Genomic DNA, 21959 nt, shown 5'->3' on the forward strand with positions numbered 1-21959 from the left:
GTTGAGGGCGGGGCTCAATGGCGAACCTTTGGCTGCTCTGGTGGGGGGTTTATGGGGGACAAAAAGGGATTGGGCCGGGGGTAGATCTGAGCCCAGCATTGACCCGCTCCATCATCTCCTCAGTGAATTTCAGGTGTGGCGAGGAGGGAGAAGGGGGGGGGGGGGGGGGGGGGGGGGGTGATGGCCTGTCAGGGGTTTGGGGGACTGGCGAAGGTCGTGGTCCCTGGTCCTGGTCGTTGGTGTTGTTGAGAGAGTTGGAAGCAAATATGGACCCCTCTTCTTGCCTCTGATGTCTCTCCTTTCTGAAGCTCATCCCAGGTGGGGGCAGATGAGGCTCCTCCTCAAGGTTTCTGGTGGGCTTTGTCTGTTCTTGGAGTACTGTTTGTTCCTCCGTCTGTTGTTTGGACGCATCGTTTGACCCTGTATGCAGAGCAATGTTTGTCACAGTTGGATATTCATCTGTAATTTGAAGAATTCCCTCCTTCAGGTTGTTGACCATATTCTTAGGAAAGCAGAGGACTTTAGTGTTCTTACCGCACATGCTTTGTACATCCTTTACAGCAGAGTCAGCCTCAATCAGAGTTTCAGGCCAAGCCTTTAGCTTTCCCTGTGGCTTTTTACTTTTCAACAGATTTTCAGACCTTACTTCACATTCAGTTGTTTTGGAGGTTTCTTGTTAACCTTCCTATTCACGGTTGTCCAGTCCTGTTTCCTCCCGTATACAGGGGTAGAAGAGCTTCTCTGTCTCGTAGGAAGTGAAGGCCAGTCGGTTTCAGAGATTTCAGCTCGCTGTGACCTGCCTGTGATACGTCCTCCCCCTTCCAGGAGACATGATTTATGTCTTGGTTTTGCACCAAGACAGTCCAAGGAGGGATTATCGCTTGACGATTTATTATAATGCACAGTCTACTTTCTTGGTCATGTTATCTGTGCTCCTAGCTGTGTACTAGCTTGCTCATCGCCATTGTTTTGAATCAAAGGCAAGGTTGTTTCATTTCCACACAGTCCATTTACCTCCACGTTTACTTCTAAGCGATGAATTTTTGTCTCCAGTACTGCAATCTTCTGCAGGAGGCTGTGGTAGTCATCTGTGGAGAGGGAACGCATCTTGTTGCTAGTTAGCCTAGCGGTTAGCACCTTTCCAGGCTATTGAGGCTGTTCGGTGCCCAGACGCTGTAATCAGGCTTCAGCTGTGTCTAGGCCACAGACACACAGAGCGCTGAAGATACGGTAACTATAAAAATGTTGCTGTTTCTGTTAAGAACACTTTAGTCCTAATGATTTATAAGCTATCGCAGGTAAGCTCGTATGGAAAAAAGGGGAAAAAATCAGCATAAAAATCAATAAAATCAATAAAAGAAGCAAAGCATTTAAAGAGCAAAGAGAGGAAGCGTCCACACTCACAAAAAGGGGGAGGAGCAAGCCTGTGTGGAGGCACAATCCGATTGTTCAGTGATGACGCGACAAATCCTACTTCCGGGCCTAAAGTAGTCTGCGTTTAATATGGCTTTTGTGTTGTTAACATGTTTAATGTTATGTATTTTCTTCTATTTAATCTCAAAAAGCTCCTAAAACAGTCAGTGATCACTGTTGACCTCCCTCGGCTTTTATTACCGCTAATCATTTATTTAAGCTCAGTTTTTAAAACCTTAGGATGTAACTACAGCCCAGCCCATGCAGCAGTATATGAATGACTAACCTCGTATTATGGATGTATTATCTCAGTTGTTCTCCTGCCTGAAGTTTGGTCCTTTTACAGCATCCTGCCGTGCGATTGCATTTGTTCCTGACCACCGAGAACACTCACGTTAACTTTTATTGAGTGGAAAAAAAGTTAGCTTGTTTATATTATGCTAACATAGCTGTGTCGCTAGCGGTCACGTAGCACATCATTATATACCAGCTAGCCCAACTTCAGTAACCCTACAAACGTCACTGCTGTTTAGTTTTCTGTCTTCATTTATGCTGGAAGTGATAACAGAGCTGTACGTTTTAATTTGTTTCCAAAACCCCGCAGTCAGGACATGCTATATTGTATTTAGATAGAAGCTAGCGAGCTAACTCCCTGCTAACTTCTAACTCCGTTAAATGTCATAAATTCCGTTTTCATGGATGCCTGGATGTTAAACTCAATTGTTACACCTGGTAGAGCAGAACGCTGATCATTTTATTAAAGATGAAAGACTTTAGATAGTTTTTCAACTCTCAGTAATGCCATAGTGATCGTTTGATATATGGACCTGCAGCGGAGTTTAGGTCCAGACACGGCTAGTGACGTCAGACTGAACAACCGGATAGGAAGAAATCTGGGGCGGGTCAAGAAATTGCACAGTACTATATGGAATTACTGCAGTCCAGTCTAATAGAAAAGAAGGCATTTACTGTTCAGTGTCACTCTGACACAGACTGTCTGCAGTGTTGACAATGTGACGCGGATAAAAATAGGCAGAGATTTGCTTAATGTGGGAGTTAAAGGACATCCCCAGGTCACAGACAGTACGAATGGATCAAATGTTACTAGCTTGACAACAGAGAGGGTTACCATCTGACTTCACAGTTCCCTCTGCTCCACAAAGCTTTTTAGTGTCTTTATTTCTATGGCTTACACCTTTTAATGCAAAAAAGAAGCAAAAGCAAAAGCACACAGAGACTTACCTTGGTTAGGTTTTTCTCTGGAATTAGTGGCGTTGGCAACAAGAGTGTAAATATTGGCTATAAACATGTCAAGTGCCAGGCAACAATATCTCAAATGAATACTAATGTTACTGGTAGATGCATGAAAAGGTGATAACACATCAGCCATAACAGCCAGAGAAGGTGATAACATCTTACTGTTATATTTATAGTTTGCACGCCAACCACCAGAAGCCATAAAGACATTTTTCCTTATTTAATACAACAGATGTCATTTGTGAATGATTTAATCAATTGTAAATCCTTTAAAATGTTACAAGTTTCTGAAAAGCTCTTTGAAGTTTATTCAGTGCAAACACAGAGTTTAGTGTGAACTGAAAAATTTTCCTATTATTTTTTTTTCTTTCCAGCAAATTGAGCAACCTCACTCACTACAAGCAGTCACGATAACCTCTCTTTTGTTTTCTTTAACAACTCTGCCCTGCCTATGATTTTCTTCCTTTATGTGTTTTCCTTCTTTATATGTCATGTTTTATTCTTTTAATTAAATAATTTTTAAAAAGAGAATCTCTGAGGTGGAAAAATTGTCACATAAGAATCTGAAGCCTGTGAGTATTGGGCTTTTTTGGAAAGATAAATTACATAAAGCAACTCTGTTAACAAAATAAATAAAAATGTTGTAAATTTACAAAATGGTTTATTGGCAACTCCCATCAGCACTTTCAGGACTTCTTTTCCAGTTAAACATGAGGTCAGCATACCTTGCTCTGTAGTCTTCACAATGCACAAATTAAATTACAGCTCCTGATTAAAACAGATTATGAGTCCTTGTTATTCTATTACCGTAAGTCTTCCACTAATCCTTCATAACGATGTTGTAATCCCAGTGTTCACAGGGATTGAAATAAAACTGAAATTACTTTGCCAAGCTCTCATAAAGTTTTATTTGCTTTTTGATGTCTACATTTCTGTTTTATCTGTGATGTTCAGCAGTGAGAGACTTGATCATGAGGGTAATGTGGAAGTCCATGGACAAGATGAGGTGCTTCAGGAAACGATCCATCTTCCCTTTCCTCGGCTTTCTCATCGCCTTTCTGCTCTTTTTCAACCATTATATGGATGATGGATATGTGCTGGTAACTTTAATCATGTTGTTGTTTGTTTTGTTTTTTGAAATTTTGACTCTTATGCCTGAAGTGTTCCTACAGGTGTTACTCTTTGTGTTTGCATGTTTGTGTGTGATTTAGGAGGCTGAAAAAAGACAGCTAGGAGAGACGCTGATCCATCCTCCGAACTCTGAAAGATACGTGCACACGTTCAGAGACTTGTCCAATTTCTCTGGGACCATTAACGTGACGTACCGCTACCTTGCGGGGCTTCCTTTACCACGTAAAAGTAGGCATTTCTACCAGATACCAGTTTGAATTCATTTTTACTTCGAACAGGAAAATATTTACTGACTGAACTAACTGTTTTTCACTGTTGGAACAGAGTACCTCACCATTGGCTTGTCGTCGGTCAAGAGGAAAAAGGGAAACTACCTCCTGGAAACGATCAAATCCATATTTGATCAGTCCAGTTACGAGGAACTGAAAGAGATTGTGGTTGTCGTCCATCTGGCGGACTTTGACCTGGTCTGGTGTGAGAACCTGGTGCAGGAAATCACCAGGAAGTTTGCACACCACATCATAGCTGGACGTCTCTTAGTAATCCAAGCTCCAGAGGAGTACTATCCGTCTCTGGACGGATTGAAAAGGAACTACAACGACCCAGAGGACAGGGTCCGTTTCCGCTCCAAGCAGAACGTGGACTACGCTTTCCTGCTCAACTTCTGCACAAACCTCTCCGACTTCTACATGATGTTAGAGGACGATGTGCGCTGCTCCAGGAACTTCCTGACAGCACTGAAGAAGGTGATCACCTCCAGAGAAGGTTCCTACTGGGTGATGTTGGAATTCTCCAAGCTGGGCTACATCGGGAAGCTGTATCACTCCAGAGACCTGCCGCGCTTGGCTCATTTCCTGCTCATGTTCTACCAGGAAATGCCCTGCGACTGGCTCCTCATCCACTTCAGAGGCCTGCTTGCACAGAAGGACGTGATCCGCTTCAAGCCTTCACTGTTCCAGCACATGGGCTACTACTCCTCTTATAAAGGTGCCGAGAACAAGCTGAAGGACGATGACTTTGAGGAAGACTCCATAGACATTCCCGACAACCCCCCCGCCAGCCTTTACACAAACATTAATGTCTTTGAAAACTATGATGCCACCAAGGCTTACAGCAGTATTGTTGATGAGTATTTTTGGGGGAAACCTCCGTGCACTGGAGACTTCTTCATAATAATCTTTAACAAACCAACAAAAATCACCAGAATTAAAATCCTGACCGGCACAGAGGACAGACAAAATGATATTCTTCACCACGGAGCTCTGGAAGTGGGCCAGAAGTCTGTGGACACCAAACAGGGCAGGCAGTGCACATCCTACATCACACTGGGGGAGTTTAAAGTTGGAAACATTGAGGTTAGCAATGTGGACCACAAGATAGGCTTTGATATTGAGTGCGTACGAATTGTCATCACTGCCAGCCAGAAAGAATGGCTCATCATAAGAAGTGTCAGTTTATGGACCGCGCAGCCTGTCGCTCAAATATAGAAATAAAGCTTTTTAAATGATTCTCTGCTCGTGGTGATTTTGGATGCAGATGCTGTGACTTCATTTGGGACTTCTACTGTTTGCTGAATTCAAATCAATCCACATTTTTCTTGGGTTGGCCAGAGATCTGCTGTATGTTTTCATTGTGATGTATTAAATTGACTACTGATGTGTACAGTATGGAGCTTTTATACTTCTGTTCATTTTCAGAAAATCTGTATATAAAAATATTCAAACTTGGCTGGTATTATATCTCTTTTTTTTTTTCAATTAGTGAACTCCAAGGGTTTTTCCACAGAGTCTGTGGTTCAAAAGATAAATTTGCTGCTTACTTTTTAAATCCACAGTGGGGGGCAAAATACACAAGTGTAAAATAAACAAAAACATTTTTATGGCACAAAGACTCATCAGCTACCTTTTTGTTAGTATTGTCTAACAGAAGTGAGCAAGAGCATAGAATAGCTGTTACCTACATCTAATATTAAACAGTTTTCAAAAACTATAGGGAAGTGTTTTCAAAGCTCATTAAACTATGCGTGATGTGTCGAGTGAGGACTTCTAAGTTCCTGAGATAGAGCTGTCTGACAATCTGTTAATGATTTACAAAAAATAAGGTTCCACCTGCTGTTCAGTGTAAGTACATGCCTAAAAAAGAGAAGTCAAGCTGTGTAATACTGTTAAAAAAATTTCAGACGATCATCATCCCTGAATTGAGTAAAAAGAATCTACCACCTGTGTGAGGTTACTCTAACAAATGCAAAATGAACTGGCAAAAAAATTAGATGGACAAGAAATTTAATTAAATACTATAATATTAACTACAAGCTCTCGTTTTTGTCATTAAGTCATTTTTGGTGAGTTTTATTAAACGAATCTGTGAGAGTTGACAAATATGCTCTTTGGAGTACCTTGCTGCCACCTTGTGGCAAATTATAAAAATAACAACGGAAAATATACAGATTACCTATTGACCTAAGAGGTACATATATCATAAAATATGACCAAAATTGTGCATTAAAGGTGTATAGACTGTTATATATATATAATAATAGTCTATACACTATAGTGTAATTACAAGTAAAATAAAGAGTAACTTTTAAAAATCTTATAACTCTAACAGGCAGCGCAGAAAGTGAAGCACCTAAATTATAATGTCATAATTTACACCCTCTGTTTCATGCAGCGATATGTCAAAATCTACAAAGCAAGAGTAAACCACAGTTTTGTCCTGAAGAGTTATATCAGAATTATACATAAAGTGTGAAATGTGCCATAGTATGTTTTTTGTATGCGGTACCACGGGCCACACTTTGAGAAACCTGGCTCTAGAGCTTAAATGATTAAATATTTATATTTTAACATAATACCATTTTGGAACTTTTTATAGTAAATCTCTGTGTGTGTGTGTGTGTGTGTGTGTGTGTGTGTGTGTGTGTGTGTGTGTGTGTGTGTGTGTGTGTGTGTGTGTGTGTGTGTGTGTGTGTGTGTGTGTGTCAGAAAGATTCACAATTTTGCCTGAAGATGCTTCACCATCTGGGAAACTTATGGGACATAATTCTTCTTTCAGGATGAACAGATATGCAAATAAATATTATGCATAGTAAACAGAAGGAATATCATTATGCTGCAGAGGCGCGGGGCTGACTGTAAATAAACAAAGTGCAACCATGTATGAAGCACAGTAATCCATGAAGAATGTCCCTGCTCTGGTCGGAGAGTGTTACAGGTGTCGTCTGCACTGCAGCTTCTTCTCTGCGTGAGTCCCCTTCAGGTGTTGAGGTTGCCAGAAATAAACAGATGGCATGATTACTGATGGAGCCAAACACCAAATGAGTTTTCAGCTCACAAGAACTAAGTTCAATGCTTTTCCTTCATTTTTATTCATCCTGTGCACATCCTAAACCTCATTTTCAGCAGCAATCTTCTGGGACATTTCTCCTCATGCTTCGGTTCAGGTGTAAGTGTTTTTTCACCTTTTACTTTGTGATGTCTTCTTCTTGAGGCTTACATTATATTCACTTATATCTGTCTCCAGGTAGCTTCCAGTCTAATGTATTGTCCCTTTCATCCTTTTCTCATCACATTCACTACCTCCTCTTGCTTTTTTAAAAAAAAAATCACCTTCTGCCACCCTGACCTCCTACCATCATGTGCAACCCAAATCACTCTCACATCAGCGTCCCCCTGCACTTTTAGAAGAGAAAGATTACAGAACCACTATTTTTCAACCTCATAGCAGACATCTGTTTATTAATATTCCTATTTCTTCAATTACTTGGAAATATTAGGACCTGATAAGTTAAAAAATTGTAAGCATGAATTTATTTGACTGTGCCTGACAATAAAACTTAATTAAGCAAACTCATGCCAAGATCAGACTGTGCAATGTTCAGAAAAACTGCAAAAAACCCAAGAACTACATCTCACTCTATAGGTCTCAGTTAGCATGTAAAATGTTAAAGTTCGTGAGAGCAAAATTGGAAAAAGACTGAACAAGTATGGCTTGTTTGGAATCCTTCCCAGAAAGCCTCTTCTCTCTGAAAAGAACATGGCAACATGGCGTAGATCTGCAAAGTTACTAATGTAAACAAACAGATGAGACCAACATTTGGCCATAATGCACAGAACCAAACACAGCCTATCAGCACAAACAGCTCACACTGACTGTCAAGCACAGTGTTGTCGGAGTGATTGTTTTGCAGCCACAGAGTCTGGGCACCATGCAGTCAACCATGAATGCCTCTGCATGCCAAAGTATTCTAAAATCACATGTGAGGCTGTTTGTTTTGCCCAGACTGGGTCATGCAGGACGAGGATGCAGCTCAGGAGAGCAGATCGTCTACTTGTTGGAAGGTTGGTGCTTCAAACTCTGGTTGCTCCAGTCTGCATGCCAAAGTATTCTTGGGCAAAACACTGAACCCTAAATTCCTCTGATGCATTTACTGAATTCAATTCCATTCAATTTTATTTATATAGCACCAAATTACAGCAACAGTCACCTCAAGGCGCTTTATATTGTAAGGTAGACCCTACAATTATACATATAGAGAAAAAAAACCAACAATCAAATGAAATGATTGATTGAGTACAAATGTGCATGAATGTTAGATAGAAAGCACTTACGTGTAGAAAAAAGTGCTAGTTTGAATGGGTGACATGTTGTATAAAGCGCCTTCAGGGCTAAAGTCGAGCAGAAAAGTGCCATATAGTAACCAGTCTGTTTAACAATGGCTGAAAAAGAAAAGTCACAGTCCAGACTTAAACCTGATGAAATGTGACATTGAAAGCTTAAGAGAGCTGTGTATATCCAAATACCTGCAAACCTCAATGAACTAAAGCAGTGTGATTGATAAAAGATGTTTTGTTCAGTGAAAATTACAGGGAGTGCAGAATTATTAGGCAAGTTGTATTTTTGAGGAATAATGTTATTATTGAACAACAACCATGTTCTCAATGAACCCAAAAAACTCATTAATATCAAAGCTGAATGTTTTTGGAAGTAGTTTTTAGTTTGTTTTTAGTTTTAGCTATTTTAGGGGGATATCTGTGTGTGCAGGTGACTATTACTGTGCATAATTATTAGGCAACTTAACAAAAAACAAATATATACCCATTTCAATTATTTATTTTTACCAGTGACACCAATATAACATCTCCACATTCACAAATATACATTTCTGACATTCAAAAACAAAACAAAAACAAATCAGCGACCAATATAGCCACCTTTCTTTGCAAGGACACTCAAAAGCCTGCCATCCATGGATTCTGTCAGTGTTTTGATCTGTTCACCATCAACATTGCGTGCAGCAGCAACCACAGCCTCCCAGACACTGTTCAGAGAGGTGTACTGTTTTCCCTCCTTGTAAATCTCACATTTGACGATGGACCACAGGTTCTCAATGGGGTTCAGATCAGGTGAACGAGGTGGCCATGTCATTAGTTTTTCTTCTTTTATACCCTTTCTTGCCAGCCACGCTGTGGAGTACTTGGACGCGTGTGATGGAGCATTGTCCTGCATGAAAATCATGTTTTTCTTGAAGGATGCAGACTTCTTCCTGTACCACTGCTTGAAGAAGGTGTCTTCCAGAAACTGGCAGTAGGACTGGGAGTTGAGCTTGACTCCATCCTCAACCCGAAAAGGCCCCACAAGCTCATCTTTGATGATAGCAGCCCAAACCAGTACTCCACCTCCACCTTGCTGGCGTCTGAGTCGGACTGGAGCTCTCTGCCCTTTACCAATCCAGCCACGGGCCCATCCATCTGGCCCATCAAGACTCACTCTCATTTCATCAGTCCATAAAACCTTAGAAAAACCAGTCTTGAGATTTTTCTTGGTCCAGTCTTGACGTTTCAGCTTGTGTGTCTTGTTCAGTGGCGGTCGTCTTTCAGCCTTTCTTACCTTGGCCATGTCTCTGAGTATTGCACACCTTGTGCTTTTGGGCACTCCAGTGATGTTGCAGCTCTGAAATATGGCCAAACTGGTGGCAAGTGGCATCTTGGCAGCTGCACGCTTGACTTTTCTCAGTTCATGGGCAGTTATTTTGCGCCTTGGTTTTTCCACACGCTTCTTGCGACCCTGTTGACTATTTTGAATGAAACGCTTGATTGTTCGATGATCACGCTTCAGAAGCTTTGCAATTTTGAGACTGATGCATCCCTCTGCAAGATATCTCACTATTTTTGACTTTTCTGAGCCTGTCAAGTCCTTGTTTTGACCCATTTTGCCAAAGGAAAGGAAGTTGCCTAATAATTATGCACACCTGATATAGGGTGTTGATGTCATTAGACCACACCCCTTCTCATTACAGAGATGCACATCACCTAATATGCTTAATTGGTAGTAGGCTTTCGAGCCTATACAGCTTAGAGTAAGACAACATGCATGAAGAGGATGATGTGGACAAAATACTCATTTGCCTAATAATTCTGCACTCCCTGTATTAGTGGTAATGAGGCCCTCTAGATAAGAGCCAGTAGAGGGCTTATACACCTGCTAGTCAGTCAGAAGGTTTTTATCATCCATTCACATGGAGGACCACTAACAGCAGCACGGGCAGACTCCAGTCCTGCTAAACATTCTCCCGAGACTGTTAATGTGAAAGAGCAACTTGATAAAGCAGATAACTGTTTTGTTTTGAGCATTTCCTTCTCCACCTTTTTACACCTTTTCGCTAAAAGGATGAGCACACTTTGCCATCATCGCTGACCAAAGTACAATTAATGAGTACAGTGCAGTTTTATTTATATAGCAGTAATTCACCATAACAATCCTCTCAAAGTGTGTTCTATGTTACAGTAAAGATCCTACAGAGAGAACCACAGTGCTCAAGAATCACTACAGTTATTCACAGACTGTATATAGCATGCAGTCTGGGCTCTAGATAAAGAAATATATTCCAGAAAGGATTCACATTATTAGTGCTAAAAGTCATGTGCTACATATGTGTTATTAAACACAAATATACATGTTTCAATGAATAAACTAAGCTATTTTCTTACCTTTATCTCATTGATGAGGACAACATTCACTGTATCTGACTGGCCATATCTGACTCTGTTTTATCTCTGGATAAAAGCACTAAACAGTCAGATTTATAGTGTTTGAAACAATACTACAGTGGGGCAAAAAAGTATTTAGTCAGCCACCGATTGTGCAAGTTCCCCCACTTAAAATGATGACAGAGGTCAGTAATTTGCACCAGAGGTACACTTCAACTGTGAGAGACAGAATGTGAAAAAAAAATCCATGAATCCACATGGTAGGATTTGTAAAGAATTTATTCGTAAATCAGGGTGGAAAATAAGTATTTGGTCACCTCAAACAAGGAAAATCTCTGGCTCTCACAGACCTGTAACGTCTTCTGTAAGAAGCTTTTCTGTCCCCCACTCGTTACCTGTATGAATGGCACCTGTTTGAACTCATCATCTGTATAAAAGACACCTGTCCACAGCCTCAAACAGTCAGACTCCAAACGCCGCCATGGCCAAGACCAAAGAGCTTTCGAAGGACACCAGGAAAAGTATTGTAGACCTGCACCAGACTGGGAAGAGTGAATCTACAATAGGCAAGCAGCTTGGTGTGAAAAAATCAACTGTGGGAGCAATCATCAGAAAATGGAAGACATACAAGACCACTGATAATCTCCCTCGATCTGGGGCTCCACGCAAGATCTCATCCCGTGGGGTCAAAATGATCATGAGAACGGTGAGCAAAGATCCCAGAACCACACGGGGGGACCTGGTGAATGACCTGCAGAGAGCTGGGACCAAAGTAACAAAGGTCACCATCAGTAACACACTACAACGGCAGGGAATCAAATCCCGCAGTGCCAGACGTGTTCCGCTGCTGAAGCCAGTGCATGTCCAGGCCCGTCTGAAGTTTGCCAGAGAGCACATGGATGATACAGCAGAGGATTGGGAGAATGTCATGTGGTCAGATGAAACCAAAGTAGAACTTTTTGGTATAAACTCAACTCGTCGTGTTTGGAGGAAGAAGAATACTGAGTTGCATCCCAAGAACACCATACCTACTGTGAAGCATGGGGGTGGAAACATCATGCTATGGGGCTGTTTTTCTGCCAAGGGGACAGGACGACTGATCCGTGTTAAGGACAGAATGAATGGGGCCATGTATCGTGAGATTTTGAGCCAAAACCTCCTTCCATCAGTGAGAACTTTGAAGATGAAACGAGGCTGGGTCTTCCAACATGACAATGATCCAAAACACACCGCCCGGGCAACAAAGGAGTGGCTCCGTAAGAAGCATTTGAAAGTCCTGGAGTGGCCTAGCCAGTCTCCAGACCTCAACCCCATAGAAAATCTGTGGCGGGAGTTGAAAGTCCGTGTTGCTCGGCGACAGCCCCAAAACATCACTGCTCTCGAGAAGATCTGCATGGAGGAATGGGCCAAAATACCAGCTACTGTGTGTGCAAACCTGGTAAAGACCTATAGTAAACGTTTGACCTCTGTTATTGCCAACAAAGGTTATGTTACAAAGTATTGAGTTGTATTTTTGTTATTGACCAAATACTTATTTTCCACCCTGATTTACGAATAAATTCTTTACAAATCCTACCATGTGGATTCATGGATTTTTTTTTTCACATTCTGTCTCTCACAGTTGAAGTGTACCTCTGGTGCAAATTACTGACCTCTGTCATCATTATAAGTGGGGGAACTTGCACAATCAGTGGCTGACTAAATACTTTTTTGCCCCACTGTATATAATCCAAACAACTTGAAGAACTTTTAGATTTAATTTTGGTGAGCTGGCTGCTATTTTGACACCTTTTGTCCAAGACAATACTGATGAAGCACAAGAAGAAAAATGTGATGTCCTCATGTGCTGGTCTCAGGAGATTAAGAGCATTGATATCTGGCTTGTGTTATTTGTATGTATGAATCTATGCAATATATTTAAAATGACACTGCAGAAATAACAGTAACATTAAAAATATATTTGGTGCAACCAAAGTCATCTAATCTAACTGTTAAAACCTTTGTATCAGAAATAACAGACTAGGAAATAAAAAGCACAAGTTTTTTTTCATGAATGCTGGATGAAGTTCACTGAAGATGCATAAAGATAAACAAAATCAGTGGGTGATTCTGGTGGCAGCATTCTTATTTTAATGTGTTTTATAAAACACAACTACACAACTTTCTTGGATCTGTATTTTTTCAGCATAATAAACTGAGGTGGGGAAAAGAAAAACTGTACACCAACAATAAAAAAACAAAGACAAAAACAAAGAAACACCCCAAAACAAAACAGATATTAACTAAGAGCAATCAGTTACTTTTCCGTTTCATAATGTCAGAATTTCTGGTACGTATAGCATTCATTCACACAAAGATCTTAATGGATTTTTTGTGGGGGTGGGGGGGACGGTTTACTTCTAAGATGGTCCTATATTGTTTAATCTGTAAGGAAATGTAGGAAAGTTGGCTTGGTTCCTGTTTTTGTTTAGTTTTTTTTTTTAAATTATTTTATTATTAGTTATATTTATTACTTTATTTATTTATTTATTTATTTATTTATTTATTTATTTATTTATTGTTATTTTGACTTATAAATACTACAGCAGACACATTTTCTACAGTTTTTTTTAAAAAATCCAGATCATTCTTGAATGTATACAAAAAATGATAAGGAAAAAAATGAATGGAAAAATGATAGGGAACGAATTAATTTATAGACCAAACATTATTTATTTTGAATCTTTTCAAAACAAGTTTCAGAAGCGGGTAAATGTTGTGTAGGCCTAATATTTATTTATTTAATTAATTGTTTGTTTGTTTGTTTGTTTATCAATAATCTTATTATTATTACTAACGCAAACGACTGACGTAAGGTCGTCACACTCCAACGTCATGAAGCCGCGCCAGTGTTGTGGTACCAAGACAAACAGAAGCTAAAAGCGAGGCTAGTGGTGAAATTTGGATGGTGCCTCCTACGTGGACTCTGCACTGTTTGGTAAGAAGCACCTACGTGTCACAGTTGCAGCAGAGGATCATATTTATCCCATTTTTATTTATTTATTTTCTACGTTTCGCTTCTTCTGGTATTGGTTAAGTTTCAAGCAAAGTAATGCAGCTAGTTGTTAGCAGAGTGCTCCTCAGTAATATTACGCTGTTACTACAGTTGTGAAGTTTAAACTGAGGTTTACTGTCTGGAGAGGTCTAAAACTCTGCAGCTATAAGTACTTTCGAAGAAGGAGCGCTGCTGCTATGCGGTTCTTACGTTGAAGTCTAAAATAAACGCCGACGTTGTTAGCGTCGCTGGATGTTGATGCTAATTTAGCTAATACAGCAGAGCTGCTGCCCTTGCGAGCATTTGGCTGTTTATTTTTTTTTATGACTTATAGATTATTGTCAGGTCTACGTGAGGTTTGACACATCGATATGTTCTATGTATGCATGCAGCCACAGGAAGTCTCGAGGTAGCTGGTGGGAGAGGATGAGTTTGTTATTACCTGATAGTCATCTAAGTGTTTTTAATTATCTAGTCGTGTTTCATTAATATTCTGTCCCTTTCCAACTAAGTTTTAAAGGGATTACTAGTGTAATAGTAACTTTTTAGACGAGCAATTACAAAAATAAAAAAAATCAAAGGCCGGGGCGAACAACTATAACAGTAAAGTACACAAGAAAATTCAGCTAAAAGCAATACACAAACCATTATGAAACCATAAGTGATGATTAAAGGAAAAACGCAAAAAACAAACAATATCATGTGAAAGCAATTTGATAAACGTGTTTGTTAGAACTAGGGCTGCTCGATTATGGCAAAAATGATAATCACGATTATTTTCACTGAAATTGAGATCTTGATTATTTGACGATATTTATTTAACAATAACAATGTATTGAATAATGACTTTAAAGATTGTCAAAAAATAATATAAAATAGTGTGCAAATACTGATAACAGTGCAAATGTTTGCAATATAAAAAATAAATGAAAAATGTAAACATCTATGTTTAGTGAACTTTGCAGTGCTGCTCTGTGGCGCAGCTACGACACCGTAGCAAAGTTTACACACTATGTCTACTTGATCCACGTCTGACTCCGCGAACCCATAATGTTTCCACCCCACTGAAGTTTTTTTTACCTCTCTTTTCAACCAACGGCAGTCACTCTCCTCTCCAAATAACTTCTGCTTAGCTTTCCGAGCTTCCCTCGGGTCCTCTTAATTGTTGTGTGCGCTCGATTTGCCACACGGAGCAGCGCGAGAGTAAAGCACGAGGGAGGGTCTAATAATCGCTCAGTCATTTTTAATGATCGTTGAAAGCCCAGATCGTAATCGTGATTAAAATTCGATTAATTGAGCAGCCCTAGTTAGAACGACTAGATGCATAGATTTAAGCCAAAAATGTGGGATGGCCAAGAAAGCCCAGCTGTGAAGCTAAGGCTGCAAACCGGCTCATTTGGGGCCAATATCTCCGTTAGGAAGCAAGGACCCAAACATGCTTTAAAAGTCAGCTCTAAAATGTACAGAGAGCCAGTAGAGAAAAGCAAAGACTTTGGTGATGTGACACTGTCCACTAAGAAGCTGAGCTGTTGCATTCTCAACCAGCTGAATGTGAGAGGACCTTTAACTAATCCCAGAAAGAAAGGTACACTTCTTTATCTTGGTCCTATGCCTTTTGCTCCTTTTTGAAATTTTGGTTGGTTAAATTCTGGGTCTTGGTATGCTTCATGTACTTGCCATATTCTCTAAGGCCTACGATCATCTGTGCCACAGCATATTTTAATACAGATGAATGCACACTTCATTTTTGTGTGTTTTCACTATATTTTGTATGTCTTTCTTTAACTAAAATATTAATCTAAGGCACTAATAATTTAAGGCAATCATTTCCCACCAGGTTTGGAAGAACTGAATGAGGTGCTGCCTTTTGCCTCTTCTCTTGTGTGAGTTCTACTGCTGCCGGGATGGGTCAGCAGATCTCAGGTCAGGCGGTGATGAACCATCTGCCTGAGAAGCTGGTGAAACATGCCGGATTGGTTCGTGACAGCGGCTACCTAAACTACGAGGAGTTTCTAGCAAGAGTGGCTGAACTTAATGACGTGTAAGTCTGTTAAAGATGATTAGCTTTCCCGTACAACAAATAGCTTTTCTTTAAGACAAACAGTTTTTGTGCAGAATGGATAGGTGGAGAAACTTGACCTATTTCACAAAGTGTACCTTTGGGACTCTTCAAATTGAGTGCTGGCATCAGTACTTTTATGACATATGGGATTTGGCCTTCCTTATTCCCCCAGCATTAGACACAGTTCTGCCAGTTTACCTTTAGCTTACAAACTCCTAGAGGTAATAGCTGCAAGGCATGATAATGCAGCAGAAGGTGGAGTAGAGAAAGGCTTTGTTATAGCAATTCTGAAAAAAAGATTAATGTGACAACAAAATAAACAGCACAGTGCAGTGTTATTGATGAAAATAATCATTGAAAACACCTGAAAAAGAAGGCGCAATGAAAATGTTTTTTTTTTTTAACATTCATCATGATGAGAAATAAATCAAAAATCTGCGTGCTTTATGGAGGATGGTTGGAATGGTTTATGGAGATAAACATAACCTTTTCCCCTCTCTCCTGCGTCTCTCTCAGTACGGCCAAGCTAGCTGCTGGACAGCAGAAGCACCTGCTGTTTGAGGTGCAGCCAGGATCTGATGCTACAGCCTTGTGGAAAGTGGCTGTCAGGGTTGTGTGTACCAAGGTGAGACCAAAGAGCCTTCCCCACATGCCAACAGAGGCATCTGCACACACATTTATGACAGAGAGGGACAGATGTGAGTGAAACCATACTCCTGTAAATTGTGTTTATATGAGGAAACCATGCTCTGAGGGATCTCCTGGGATGTCTGCAAGTGTTAAAACCAATTTATTGTTTGGAAATGGACTCTTATCAGAATGATGTTTACTATTTCACAAAAATCAAGCCCTTTCTGGGGATCATAATAATATTACAGGGTAGGTGAGGGTAATAGATCTCTGACAGTTTAACTCATTGTTCCACATCGGTTTTTAACTTTAAACGTAATGTAACACTGCCACTGACCAGGCAAAAAAAAATAGAAAGTTTTTGTTTCTTCATAATTAATATGAAGAAACAAAAAGTTGTGTATGTAGTTGGTTGCATTTGTTTGTGTCTGTCTGTTAGATGTCAACTGTCTGCAGTTTCCAAGATATCATTTTCAAATTTTGTGTGATGGTAGATACTAATAACAGCTTGAGTCATAACATGACACCATAAAGTTCCACAAAATCACATACTGCATGAATAGATGTTAAAGTCTCATGTTTTTACAGGTTATAGAAGCTAAAAGATGTCAGCCAATTCTGCTCCAATCATATGGTTAAAATAATAAAATGCACAGTTATAGTATGTAATGCTTCAAGGTCAAAGTTTAGAATCACATGAATTAGGAAAAACTTTCCATCGGATCATTTCCAGATTCTAAAGCAGTATAATAGTCATTGAGTAGCATAAGCACTTCCTTTCTTTGAACTCTTTAAAACATTATTTTTTAATACATTATAATCACAATGACCAACAAGATTAATATGCTACACTAGATTTCCATATTAACAATGCTCACATCAGCACAAATGATCTATGAGAACTACTTACATCAGCACGTTGTCATGAAAACATCACAGTTTTAGTATAACCTTTGCCCTTTGGTGGGAGTTGCTCTGTGAGTGCTCTTGTGATTGCCTTTGCTTCCCTCCAGATCAATAAGGAGAATGGCATGGTTGAAGCATCGCGGATCATGAACCTGTATCAGTTCATCCAACTCTATCGTGACATCACCAGCCAGGCAGCTGAAGTGTTGTCTGTAGAGGGTGCCACTAAGGGCCCCTCAACCGAGCTTCCCTCCACTGACTCCTGCCAGGCCAGCATGTGGATGGGCAGGTCAGTTACCAGGAAATGGACAGCTATGATATAAAGTGCACACACAACAATTAGATTTTCATGACGTTTTTTAATAGTGAAGATGGACAGGGATTATGGGAAAAGAGAGCAGTGGTACAACATGCAGCAGAGGTCTTTGTTCAGCGAATGCACTCACTTGTAATCATTGCCAGATTTTGAAGGAGAGTTTTCCTACAACAGACCTGAAAAAATATAGAATATTGGACTTTTGTTTGTCAGCTGAGCAGTAATGATGTTTGTGAACATATGCGCTATTAAAAATGTTACACTTGTGCAAATATCAATGCTGTTTCCAGCTTTAGCCTCCAAGTGCCCAAAATGCAGTCTCCCTGCTCAGCACATGTGTTACTGATGCAAGACTACAGAAAATGTTTTTTAATGCCCCACCATCTGCATGAATTATATATTTTTAAGGTTGTTTTTTTTTTTGTTTTGTTTTTGTTTTTTTACAGCTGAGCGATTCCTTATTCTGTAAAGTTGAGGGGGGCAGTGACTGATGGGTCATTTTAAGGCTTTTACACATTTTTATAACCCCGAGAAATATTTATCCTCAGGCGAATCCTGAGCATAAAAAAGTGTTTCTAAAACACTTCTTATGCTTTTTGTTTTCATTTCTAAAAAATGAAGATAAAGTGTGCCTAGCGTTAAAGAAAATAATGAAATTGTTTTCCCCTCTTCTGTATACATTTCCATGCAGAGTGAAGCAGCTGACCGATGAAGAGGAGTGTTGCATCTGCATGGATGGAAAATCTGACCTCATTCTGCCCTGTGCACATAGCTTCTGTCAGAAATGCATTGATAAATGGTGAGATAATCAAATAAGCTTGAATTATTCAAATTCATCTATAGCGTTGTAAAACATTAAATTACACACCCTCTTCTGTTTCTGTAGGAGTGGCCAGAGCCGAAATTGCCCAATCTGCCGTCTGCAAGTGACTGCTGCCAACGAATCGTGGGTAATGTCTGATATCCCCACAGAGGATGACATAGCCGGCTACATCCTCAACCTGGCTGATGAGGCGGGCCACCCACACAGGCCTTAACATGCAGAATACTGAGCCAAGTAGATAGCAAAGGGAAATATACCCACTTCAGTAGACTTTACATACTGAAACACAAAACACCACTTTCACTGAGAGGTTTCTTTCCCCCCCCCTAAAGAGTAAAACAGAAAAGAATCCAGCAGGTGTCTTCTCTTTATATTCTTTGTGATAGCTTCTGAAAATCTCCTCTTATAAGTCCTAAAAATCCCAGGATGCTTTTTGAAACCAGAGTATTGTTGATGATGTACTTTATGGAGTTTTGTGATATGTTGTTTGAAGTGAAACAATTGTATTTGTATATTACAATAAATTGTAACATTTTAATGGAACCCAGAATAACCAAATGTTGCTTAAAGTACTACTAAGAGGTGGTTGGGGTTAACTAGGCACTTTATAAAACAAATGCTGATACATGTTGACATTGCCTTCCTTCGATATGAATGAGAGAGACACAGTTGCACTTCCTTGTAAAGTTTGATAAGTATGACTCTCATTCATATAATTTAAATCATCACTTTGATATTTTGGGAAAGTGTCTTGTTTGCTGTCCAGGGAAAGTCAGATATCTGTAGGACAGCAGTTAGATTATCCTCATACAAAGACTGGAAACAAGGAGAAAGGGCTGGCTGTAGTCAGTTTTATCAAATCATCTTTGAATTTGTTATATTTAACTATATCTAAATGTGAAAAATAGAGAGGTTTAAAGGTGATTTTTTTTTTTTTGCTGTAGACTGATTCATGGCTAAGTTGCTTCATGAAGTCATTACAGGACTGTTTTCAACTTTTGGACAGCATCAGGCTCTTTTCATTCTGTTTGTAGTCTCTGTGCTAAATTTGGGAACTGACTCTGTCCTTGCAGTGAACATACAGACAGTAAATTGGTACTGATCAAATCTTAAACCTCTGAGCAAATAAGCATCATTTCCCAAAATGTCCTATTCTTCCTTCATGTGCAAATCCAAGACACCAAACATACTTGTCGTATTTGCCAGGGCTTCTGGACAAGCAGTAAAGTGAAAATTTATGTTCCATCTATAAAGCTGTTTGGATGTCTGTGCAATGTATCCCTGCATGTTTGTACCCCACATGACATGGACCATGAGCTGTGTTATGTGAATCTGTGCTAAAATCCTGTTCTGGTGCAGTTCAGGACACAGGACTGAATAGGCTCATGTGATTTTAAGGACTTGGCTCGTTGTGGTGTCTTAACTGTTGTAAATAACCTTGCCTGTCACATAAGTTGTTCTCCTCTTTTTACTTTTATGAATTTTTTTCTAATTATTTTTCTCTCATCTTTATTTACACTATTTTAATATGAATTCTGTAGAAATCTTTTAGTTTGCACTCCCAAAACTGCACTCTGTGCTTCGACGTGACTGTAATTAAAAGCAACTTAATGACTGAGAGAGAGGCAGCTTGTAGGGGAACAGTTAAGTAAAATCACTGAAATTGTGTTTTGTTTTCGTTTCACCCTGGGTCTAACCGATCCCTAGTGGCACTTTCAGTTTAAGTTGACATAGCTGTGACACTCGAAGTTGATTCTTCCGGAAATATTTTATTAAATGTGAATATGTATGAACCTTATAGATTTCATTTCTGTTTTACTCAAATCCAATTCTTCATTTAAAGTTGTATTAAAGAAATGACTTATTTAGATCTTTGTTGTGTGAAGTTCAGTGAATTCTTCAGTTTAGCATTTTTCACATTTATTTTAGCAATTTATTCCTATAGTTTTGAAATATCAGTAATATTTCAGTTCTGTTCATTTTGTTCGACCTCACTTCTCTGGGTGCTTGTGCGTAGTTGATGGAGATGATTATATTTGCCTTCATAAATGTTATTTTGGCGCTTTAATCCTTTCATTCAAGCTGAAATAAACACACCCCAGAGATGTTCAGCAGTAAGAGAAGTCTTTTACAAGCTCTTTAGCAAACTGTGTCTGATCTTGTTGCATGACTGCATGGTCCATTCAGAAAAATGTCAAAGAAAGTTTTTAATATTTACATTATAAAGTTTATGAACATAAACTGCTGTGTAATGTGATGTTGCAACCATAAGATGGTAGCATTATCCTGTATTCCTTCTGGGGTCCTGGCATAGTACAGACATTGTATTTGTTATAGTGAATGAAGGGAAGTGTAATAACAGAACCATTCTTACTGTATTATCCTTAATAAATAGATACTCAATTTTTGGCACTTTATGACTGTTGAATTGAAAGTTTTTGCAACTTTTGTTAATAAGTTGTTTCATATGCAATAAACTGTATAAGCTACATTTTTATACAGCTTATTCTGTTTGGAAACAAGATTTTCTTTGGCAATAAAAGCCTAAGTGATGTAGCCTACTGTATCAGACTGGTGTTAAGATGTATAGGAAAAAATCATAAATGCTTAATCTTATGAGTTTTACATGGCTAACATTGGCATTGTTTTACAGGTTTGAACATGTAAACTCAATGGTGGTGGGACATTTCATTTTAAAATAAAAAAGAGTGAAACCTAGTTGTTCATGTGGTTTACACGTTAACCATACCCCTCCGCAAATTGCTACCTTATCGTGGTGTAGTGGTTTGTGTGTCCCAGGGATCCCAGGAGATATGTTGTCCGGGCCCTTGTCCCCCTGGTCAGGCCTCTCACTTGAGGCAGTTAAATAATTCCAGACCCAGAGCCTGGCAGAGCACCTCGGGTGGATGAGGTCCGCCCTGAGTTCCTGAAGACTCTGGATATCGTAGGACTGTCTTGGTTGACATGCCTCTGCAATGTTGCATGGAGATCAGGGGTGATACCTCTGGATTGGAAGACCAGGATGGTTGGTTCTCATGTTTACCGGACCACAGGGTGTGTTCCAACTATAGGGGGATCACACTCCTCAGGCTCCCTGGGAAAGTCTATGCCAGGGTGCTGGAAAGGAGAGTTAGTCCGTAAGTTATATACAGGAGGAATAATGCTGTTTTCGTCCTGGTCGTGGAACACTGGACCAGCTCTTTATCCTTTCAAGGATACTTGAGGGTGCATGCGAGTTTGCCCAACCAGTCTACATGTGTTTTGTGGACTTGGAGAAGACATTCGACCGTGTCCCTCGGAGTGTCCTGTGGGAGGTGCTTTGGGAGTATGCGGTGTCTGGCCCATTGTTACGGGCCATTTGATCCTTATATAACCGTTACAAGAGCTTGGTCTGCATA

General features: G+C 39.7%; 2 protein-coding genes across 5 annotated transcripts in view; both read left to right on the plus strand.

Annotated features, from left to right (window-relative positions):
* Window positions 1-5484, plus strand: part of LOC113026357 (alpha-1,3-mannosyl-glycoprotein 4-beta-N-acetylglucosaminyltransferase C-like) — a 92794-nt gene extending 87310 nt beyond the window's left edge. For all 4 annotated transcript variants that reach the window (XM_026175051.1, XM_026175053.1, XM_026175049.1 and 1 more), the window contains exons 3-5: window positions 3625-3770; window positions 3882-4029; window positions 4126-5484. In XM_026175051.1, the coding sequence (XP_026030836.1) occupies window positions 3642-3770; window positions 3882-4029; window positions 4126-5288 (1440 nt within the window). In that variant the 5' untranslated portion in view covers window positions 3625-3641 and the 3' untranslated portion in view covers window positions 5289-5484. The remainder of the gene's footprint in view (window positions 1-3624; window positions 3771-3881; window positions 4030-4125) is intronic.
* An 8161-nt stretch (window positions 5485-13645) lies between these two features.
* On the plus strand, window positions 13646-20973 carry LOC113026358 (RING finger protein 141). Its single transcript, XM_026175054.1, has 6 exons — window positions 13646-13767; window positions 15662-15865; window positions 16403-16511; window positions 17530-17711; window positions 18430-18537; window positions 18625-20973. Exons 2-6 carry the CDS (start codon window positions 15729-15731, stop codon window positions 18773-18775), a joined length of 687 nt encoding a protein of 228 aa, XP_026030839.1. The 5' UTR covers window positions 13646-13767; window positions 15662-15728; the 3' UTR covers window positions 18776-20973.
* The last annotated feature ends 986 nt before the right edge of the window (window positions 20974-21959 follow it).

This window comes from Astatotilapia calliptera, chromosome 7 (assembly GCF_900246225.1).
Source record: "Astatotilapia calliptera chromosome 7, fAstCal1.2, whole genome shotgun sequence".
Classification (NCBI taxonomy): domain Eukaryota; kingdom Metazoa; phylum Chordata; class Actinopteri; order Cichliformes; family Cichlidae; genus Astatotilapia; species Astatotilapia calliptera.

Coding starts and splice junctions, on each gene's coding strand:
- LOC113026358 (XM_026175054.1), top strand. CDS start 15,729: ATGGGTCAGCAGATCTCAGGTCAGGCGGTGATGAACCATCTGCCTGAG. Junction 15,866..16,402: donor GTGGCTGAACTTAATGACGT/GTAAGTCTGTTA, acceptor CGTCTCTCTCAG/TACGGCCAAGCTAGCTGCTG. Junction 17,712..18,429: donor GCCAGCATGTGGATGGGCAG/GTCAGTTACCAG, acceptor ATTTCCATGCAG/AGTGAAGCAGCTGACCGATG.